Source organism: Chelonoidis abingdonii, chromosome 2 (genome assembly GCF_003597395.2).
Source record: "Chelonoidis abingdonii isolate Lonesome George chromosome 2, CheloAbing_2.0, whole genome shotgun sequence".
Lineage (NCBI taxonomy): Eukaryota > Metazoa > Chordata > Testudines > Testudinidae > Chelonoidis > Chelonoidis abingdonii.
The window spans coordinates 302,991,906-303,000,617 of record NC_133770.1 but is presented as its reverse complement, the minus strand read 5'-3'; the positions used below and the strand labels follow the sequence as shown (position 1 = coordinate 303,000,617).

Here is an 8,712-nt window from a genome sequence, read left to right as displayed (position 1 = left end):
AGTGGGTCAGACCAAAGGTCCATCTAGCCCAGTATCCTGTCTTCTGACAGTGACCTATGCCAGGTGCCCCAAAGGGAATGAACAGAATAGGGAATCATCAAGTGATCCATCCCCTGTCACCCATTCCCAGCTTCTGGCAAACAGAGGCTAGGGACACCATTCTTGCCCATCCTGGCTAATAGCCATTGATGGACCTATCCTCTATGAACTTACCTAGTTCTTTTTTGAACCCTGTTCTAGTCTTGTGAATCCTGGTATAGTGTTCATGTGAGCATGAAATAAATTGGAAACCAGATGCAAAAGATTGGCAGACTTAAATCAGTCAGTTAATACAGAATTGGAAGCTTTCCCTTTTGGACATGTGCCTTTTCACACTTACAGAATGAGATACAGGCTCACAAATGTGAATCACATAGCATTGTATTTAAAGAGTGTGAGGCACTCAGATACTAGGTGGATAGGGGCCATATAAGTACCTAGGACATCGATTATAAGCCCTTTGGCTTCTTCTGCACTCGATTTTTTTTAATGAGTTCTTCTGCCAGAAAAAAATACTTTGGAGGAGGGGAAGGGTGTTGAGGAAAAAAATCACAAGAATCCTTGGTGCTGAGCAGACAGACTGCAGTGTTTTGTTTTACGAGCTGGAGCTCTTTCAGGGTGTGGGGCTTCATTCCTCAGGCCTTGGCTACACTGGCGTTTTACAACACTGCAACTTTCTCGCTCAGGGGTGTGAAAAAAGCCCCCTGAGCACTGCAAGATACAGCGCTGTAAAGCGCCAGTGTAAACAGTGCTGCGCTCCCAGCGCTGCAAGCTAATCCCCATGAGGTGGAGTATGTGCAGCGCTGGGACCACACTCACACTTCAAAACTCTGCCGCGGCAGCGCTTTGAAGTTTCGAGTGTAGCCAAGCCCTTAACCTCAGATCGTCCTTGCCTAATGCATCATGTACTCTAGGAATTGTGTAGAGGTTAGCGAACGAATACACCACTGCAGAACACAGCAAAGTCACTGGCACGAAAATTCTCTAGAGAAATCAAGCTGTAACTTGTTAGTTATACAAAGAAATCAGCAAGGGGAAAACCTAGGAGCTGAACTAGAGCTAATTGCTCCATCAGGGACATGAAGCAAGCACAGCACAAAGAAAGCTTTCAGCATTTCCATAGACTCAAGCCCAGACTTGTCCTGGCATAAGCAGAAAGAGTGAAAAGCCCCACTGAACCGAGCATTAGGGGAATGTTTCTCCACCTAATTTGTTCAGCATTTCAATGTACCTGACTCTGGATAAGCCAGTTGGACATGGAGGAAGCTACTTTACCCCTTCTTTGTGTAATGGGGAGAGTAAACAATCCACAAAGACTCCAAGTGGGTCACTCAGTTATCATGTTTTGTGATGTGGTTTGTTCTTTTCAGTTGACTCATTGAAATGTCTGTATCTGCAAAGTTAGCACAACTTGGAAAACCCACGTAATTAAACAGCCAAGACAGCTTGGCAAAGCAGCTTAGCATGGCAAACCCAGCATACTATGATGAAGTCTGTGCTGCGTTGCAAAGCATACACAGACAGTACTGGACAGGGAATCAGGCACAGTGTAAGAAAGTCAGCATAGCATGATACAGTCAGTGCAGTATGGCTCATATGGCATAGTGTGAACAGTACACCCAGAGCAGCAATGTTCAGGCAGAGCAGCATGGCACAGCGGCTGATACACAATTCCTATTTGCATAATACACCAATCTTGAACCTGACAAATCAGCAGCTATATTTGCCCCCATTCTCCCGTCTAATGATGGAAATTCCACATTTCACAGGAGAACAGAGAAGAGACATCAAGGCTTTTCCCTAGGACTTTGTCTTTTAGCCTTCCAAAAATTCACTAACTGAAATGACACAGGCTGTGTTCAGCATCAGTAATGGTTCTGTGGGTCCATATTTTATGAACCACCTGATGGTTCTGGATTCCTGCAATTTCTTCCCATGCCCTTTCAGTCAAGCTCACAATGTCCTCTCCTCAGCCTAGCAGAGGGAGTCCAGTTCTTATTATAAGGCATCGCAATGGCTCCTTTGCCCTGGGGGAATCCAGCAGAGCAGGAGGAATCAGGTCTGGAAAAGGGGTGGAATATGGCAGACAGGAAACTGCTCAAGATCCTCCCAAACCTACACTTCCCCCCACTCTTTCACCCCCTGCTGTGACCACTTCCAGCTGAGGAAGCAAAGTGATGGCCCCCAATACCCACAGGGAAGGTGCTTTTTGCTCCCAGAGGTAAATTTACCAAATGTGGGCTCTTGCATCTTCAAAAACCCTACCAACCTGCATGATCCTCCACTCCTAAAACCACCTCACCGCTCACCATAGCCTCCTTCAGAAGTGGAGACTAGAGAGCACATTCTTGGCAGGTTCTTGGTAATGCCTCATGTTTGCTGGTCCTTTCTCTTCTTGCCATTTTCATTCTGAATCACACTGGATGGACAGTAGAGATACAGACAGGAACAAATAGCAAGGTCACCTCTGCAGTGGAAAGCCTGATCAAAGAGCCCTACAGTTCCTTCTGGCCTGGCACAGTTCCCATCCTCTTTTGGGGGCACCTGTCTGCCCAGAACTTATCGGGGTGACTCACAAGGGAGGAGACCGGTGCTTGTGAAAAGCATTTTCTAGGAAGTTGGCCAGCATTTCACAGTCATCCTAGGAGAAAGGAATCAGCAGATTAATTAGGCTTGGTGCAGCTGAGAGCACTCCCTGCATCTAATCCTCACTATCACCTCATGTCTCTACCTTAGCGAAGAGAAGACCTGGTGAGCATGACTGCAGATGTACAGGGCTGTGGAGATCCAGAGAGACAAAGGTAAGGTAAGCAGAGCAACTGATGCTGTAGAGAGGTCATTGGATTGCCAGGAGCCTCCTGGTAACATTCTCCTACCCAAGTGAAGGAAGGATTGGTTAATTTCCCTGCCGCAGAGGATCACACACACCACGACACCCACAAAATCACCAACTTGTAAAAGACTTTTCTCTCTGCTTCTTAACAGAAAATTGTTTGACTTTCGAATCAACGGATTGTACCAGGAGTCACACATTTTTTTCAGAAATGTTCGTCCAGGAACGAAGTATAAATGCACTGTATTGCAAGTGCCCAGCAGATAAAGCTGTTTGTCAAAGGAGCTGACTAACTGCTTGGGTAGGGTCAGGATTCAGATTGAGGAATTCGCCCAGACTTCACTTACGATTTCCAAATTCCCAACTCGTGGCCAAAACGTGGCACCATTTTTTGGCAACAATAAGTGTCTGCTTCCTCCTAGCCAGGCTTCCTCCAGGCTGCTCTGCTACTCGAAGCATCTGCATTCCCCTGGCTCTGGACTGCTGAACTAGCTGGCCCCTCCCTAGCTCTGGGGCCACTGAAGAGAAATGTGCTGTGCACAAGTTTGATGGTGAGGGAATTGATTCCATCTTCTGGCCAGGTAGAAAACTGCAGTGTAAGGTCAGTGACTGCTGTTTGGGGCAGCAGCAGGCTTGGGTGCTTCTCTGGGGGAGGCAGGAGGTGGCAGAGAGTCTCATCTGGGCTCTTTGATCTAGGCAGCTCTTCTAGTTTCATACTCCAGAATCATTTTTAAATTTGGTCCCACTCACTGTGTGCCTTATGCCATGATAATGTGGCTACTCCTGTCACTGGAGCAGCCTGGAGCGAGGCCTGAGCAAAGCAGATAGGCATAGAGTGGCAGGGTGGTAAAAAGTAGTGGGTTCATCATGCAACCATAAACTGGCCCTGTCTGACCCTGATCACAGTCATAAGAACAAGCTTGCATAAATGGGAAAATAAGTGAGTGGACTCCGCAGGCCCAGGTCCTCGCCCTCGGCAGCCCTTGTGCCCCTGAGGTATAGGGTGTTGTGGAGAATTAGAGAGTCCTGTGTTAATATATTGGCAGCAGATCCTTGCCCGAGGGAGCCACACAGATTCTAAAGGAGAAGGGAGGAGGCTCACCTCATGGATGAATCCGTAGTGCACCAGCTCTGAGGCCAAGCCCTTGGAACTGTCAGCTGCAGAAACAGGGTTAACTGTGAGAACAGGAAATTCATGCAGCTCCAGAGAGCACCTCTCCTGGCACACAGCCCAGCTGGAAGCTTTTGCTGACATATTTGGCTTTGGGGACACAGATGGAGTGAGCCTAGGGCTGGCTGAGCACCAGCCCATGCGAATATGGGGCAGACAGAGTGTGTAGGTGAGCACCGAGTGGGCCTCATACCAAGTGCCGGGTGGAATGAGCTTTGCCAGGTTCCACTCCCAGACCAGGCAAAGTATGGTCATCTCAGCAGAACGCCCTTTTGACATTCTTGGCTCATTTTGGCTCAGAAACCAAAAAGGGCCTTTTATGATACCAAGTCCTGTGCAGGGAGATCCCTGGCCCTGGGCTTTTCGGCCGTCTGTGAGGCCAGATAAAGAACTCTGACTCCAGGGTGCTAGATAAAGATAGATGCACTTTCCTCCAGAGGGCTCCTGTCTTCCCCATGAGTCAGGCTGGGACTGAGCATGCTCTGAAGAGAAGCACCTCTGGGCTGTGCAGCAGAGCCAGGATGAATGGCCCGAACTTTCACACCATACAAGGGCAGCTCATCACTCAGCCATGGACTTTTCCCCTTTACTAAAGCTGCAGAAAAAGGCTGCTGTCCCAGGGGAGAAACTGCCTACTTCCTCTTCTCTTGACAGGTATCACAGTACTGGGGTGCAGAGGTGAAATTCTAATCAGGATAATGTGAATGAGTTACTAGGGAGGTGGTGGAATCTCCTTCCTTAGAGGTTTTTAAGGTCAGGCTTGACAAAGCCCTGGCTGGGATGATTTAGTTGGGGATTGGTCCTGCTTTGAGCAGGGGGTGGGACTAGATACTTCCTGAAGTCCCTTCCAACCCTAATCTTCTATGATTCTATAAATGTTCCTAATGGCCATTGCACTATGCTCCCAAAGGCTGTGAGCTCCGGACACCCACTGCTCTGGGGACACAGGTGGGCAGGACCCTGCACCTGGCTGGCAGGGTTCAGACTGCCTCCTCCAGTACAGAGAGGAAAGGAAACCAGGTTGTAAACAGCCTGTGAGCTCTTTGGAGTAAGGACCATGTCCTCCTGTAAATCTGAGCATGGCCTTGTGCCATGGGGGCCCAGCCCTGCTCAGGGCTCTCAGGCACAACTGCTAGGTCAATAATAGGAAATGGTAATTATAAATAAACCTACTTGGCAGCAGGTCGTAGCTCAACTGTCGGTGCAGCTTGTCCTCCAGGGTTAGCAAGAGCGTGAGCTGCAGCAGGAAGAGAGAGCATATTAGAAAAGAGCATCAGCTTCTCCTTAGGAGAGGAACATGCAGCTCCTTCAGCCAGCACCAGAGAGTAGCGGGTAGTGCTGGTGCAGGAGATCGCGGGCAGCCGATCAGACATGCCCTTTGAATGCCCTGCCTGGAATGAATGTGCCCATTCCTCTATCGCAGCTAAAATGTTACATTACACTGGGAGAAGGGTAGGGTCGGAGACACCCCGCCCAGTGCAACAATCCCAAGTCTTTCCCTCTCTGACCTCACTCCAGGCTGCAGTGAGTGCTCTGGGAGTTCCTCACAGAGGATAAAGGGCTCAGGATCCCTCCAAGGATCCCTCAGGAGAATGTTAGCTGAATAGAACAAGCCCTAGTGTCATTATTGTCCTTGCAATGATAAGAGAGCCACAGATCAAAATCACCGGATCCTGGATACAGCTCCCTCTTTCTAAAGGAGACCCCTCAAACCATGATCCTGTCCCTTTGGAATCACAGAACCCCAAAGAGATGAACAAGGGATCCCAGGCACACTTGCACCACAGCAGAGGAATCACCCCGCTCCTTGTTCTAGGAGAAACATCTGGGACTGAGGAATCTGGAGCTGAATGCAGGATCCCAGCTGGGGTCTCCATGGGACCCTGGAGAAGAGGGATCCATATCCACACTCCTATTGGACTTTGTACTGCTGTACCGCATGGCAGACTCAGATCTGATTTGCTGCCCCCAACCCCCAAGTCTCTCTCTGTGTCCATCTTCCCAGGCATCTCCCCGCACCCCAGGAGCACTGTCTGAGTCTCAGGCTGTTATTCCATGCCCAAGGCTCAGCTCTCCCCGGGTCCCTGCATTTTTCTGACTTTGCTGGTCACAAATCTGCCCCATTAGGTAGCATCTGCAACTTATGCTCTCCTCTTCCAGACCAGAGGAGACCCAGCTCTAGTCCCAGCATCCCCCAGTGTTGTTCCTGGCCATTTACCAACCCCCTTTGGTCATGGCCTATTAGCTAATATTAGCTCCTGTGTGACTACACAACTTGGCCAAGCAGAACGGAGAGACGCTGCAGCCAGCATTAGACCTATGACAAGTACTGATTTATACAACACCATGGGGGCGTCCAGCCCCCACAAAACACATGGAGTCCCTAGCCTCTGTTTGCCAGAAGCTGGGAATGGACAACGGGATGAATCACTTGATGATTCCCTGTTCTGTTCATTCCCTCTGAGGCACCTGGCATTGGCCACTGTTGGGAGACAGGATACTGGGCTATATGGACCTTTGCTCTGATCCAGTATGGCCGTTCTTATGGTGGCAAGGGCCCTACCCCTAAGGAGCTTACAGTCAACTTTGGAGAAACACCAGGAGACTGCAAGGACCAGGTGTGGGAGGCCACAGACAGGAGAGAAGCAACAGAAAGAGACACAGGTCTGTGGATTTTGATCCCCTCCCATAGTTCATGAGTTTGCACCTCATGTTTGGATTTGCCCCATTATAGGAAAGGAGCCACCCACTAAACTCAGAGCTGGCCCAGCTGGCAGGGTTCAGATCTGGGGTTTGGGTTCAGGCTTGTCTACACAAGAAAGCAGCACTGGTTTAACTGAAGGTATGATTTTAAGCTGATTTAGCTAAACCGATGCTAACCCTGATGTGGGCACTTATTTTGATTTAAGAGCAACATACTTCAGTTTCTCTTCAACTCCCAAGAGCAGCCACCCAAGGGCTTGCACCAGTTTAACTATTTTGGTTTAAAAATTGCTGTGAGTTAAACCAGTGCAACCTGCTCATCTAGACACAACCTATGTGACAGCAGTGAATCTTGGGGAAGGCAATGAAGGTGCTGAGCTGGCACTGGATGCACAGAAGAGGGGTCATCTCTAAGCACAGGGTGTGGTGTAATGAATTCTCAGGGTCAACAGTGAGCGGCAGCGGGCAGAGCACAGGGTGTAACAGCAGGTCTTGGAGGAAGCACAGGCCAACATGTGAGACCCTGGAGTTTGACCCTGACGCAGACTGAGGAGCTGCTCTACTAACTTCTAGATGGAGTCTGCTGTGTTCTTGTTACTGCTGATCCTGTCCGAGAAGTGCTGCCCACACACATCAGGACAGTCTCTGCCCCACTGACTAATTCTAGCCAATGCGGCAGTCAGGTTTGCCTGGCCTGATTTAATCCTCCAGTGCTGTTCCTTGCTCCACTATCTTCAAGTGTTGTATGTTACTGGGGACAGAAGTCTGCTTTACTGATGGTTGCTGCTGGGATCACCTCGTTTTGCTCGTTAAGAGACTGGTAATCAGCACTCCATCAGCCTTCACTGCTCTTATTGCATCGCCTCACCAACAGTGCCAGCGCCACCCTCATATGTCTCTGCTTTCTTCCATGCCGCTTATCCTGGATCATCAGCCCAGCTGTCTTCCTAAAACCAGGGAGCTCTTTGGGGCACCCTGCTGGAACTCGCTAGCTGGGACTCTGTTTCTGCAGCACCCTGCACAGTGGGCCCCTGCCTGCCACTGTAACAAATGTCCTACCAACCTTTGTTTGAGGGAAAAGGGGAAGGACAGACCGAGAGGACCATGCTCTGGTACTGGCCCAGTGCTGTGAGCTCTGCTGGGCTCATCACTTACATGCCACTGGGCTTTCTCTTCATTCATCTCCATGCTACACTGCATCTGGACCACCTAGGAGAGACCAAGACAAACATCAGCGTGGGAACAGCACGGGACATATGCGTTCTCCCCTCCTCAGCTCTGCCATATTGCTGGCCAAGCAGCTTGACTTCCCCCCTCCAACTTACATCTCACAACCCCAGCTGCCTATGTGCCACCTAAAACCTTCTCCCATTCCCTCTCCCATTTCTATCGCATTGGAATTGCCAGACTGGGCCAGCCCAGAGTCCATCTGAACCAGTACTTGTCCCTGCCAGGGGCAGCACGTGCTGATTAAGAGGAAGGTGCCAGAACACTGTGTAGGGGACACTTATGGAGTAACTTTCCTCTCAAGGAAAATCTCCTATCCCCGTTTGTTAGGGGTTGGCTCCCCCCTGAAGCAGGAGAGGTTACAGCCCTTGTCATAGTATTCTATCCCCAATCTGAACCTTAGAGTCCAAAAAATGAGGTACTAGCATGAATTCCTCTAAGCTTAATTACCAGCTTAGATCTGACAAGCTGCCACCACCCAAAAATATATAGTGTTTTGGGGCACTCTGGTCCCCCCAAAAACAACAAGGCCCATTATTTCTGCTTTTAGACGAGTAGAACTGTTTGCAATTCGTACGGCTGTTACCGAATCCGGGCCTTTTAGGGATTAAAGTTTAACTGAAGGACCTCTTGTATTTGCTGAGGCCTAAAACCAGGTAGGCTCTCATCCCCTGTGCTCTCACCTCTGGTATACTAGGTTGTGCTTAGTGCACCAAAAGGGAATGGACCAGACTGGACC

The 8,712-nt window shown here is 49.6% G+C and overlaps 1 protein-coding gene across 7 annotated transcripts in view; it reads right to left on the bottom strand.

The window, feature by feature from the left end:
* Positions 1-295: 295 nt before the first annotated feature.
* The window catches only part of NRBP2 (nuclear receptor binding protein 2), a 66,345-nt gene continuing 57,928 nt past the window's right edge, over positions 296-8,712 (bottom strand). For 6 of the 7 annotated variants that reach the window (XM_075063362.1, XM_075063365.1, XM_075063364.1 and 3 more), the window contains 4 exons: positions 7,902-7,955; positions 5,217-5,280; positions 3,975-4,030; positions 296-2,680 (listed from right to left, as the gene is read on the bottom strand). In XM_075063362.1, the coding sequence (XP_074919463.1) occupies positions 2,612-2,680; positions 3,975-4,030; positions 5,217-5,280; positions 7,902-7,955 (243 nt within the window). In that variant the 3' untranslated portion in view covers positions 296-2,611. Of the gene's footprint in view, positions 2,681-2,770; positions 2,912-3,974; positions 4,031-5,216; positions 5,281-7,901; positions 7,956-8,712 lie in introns of all 7 variants that reach the window. The other variant, XR_012655408.1, reaches the window with a different exon arrangement.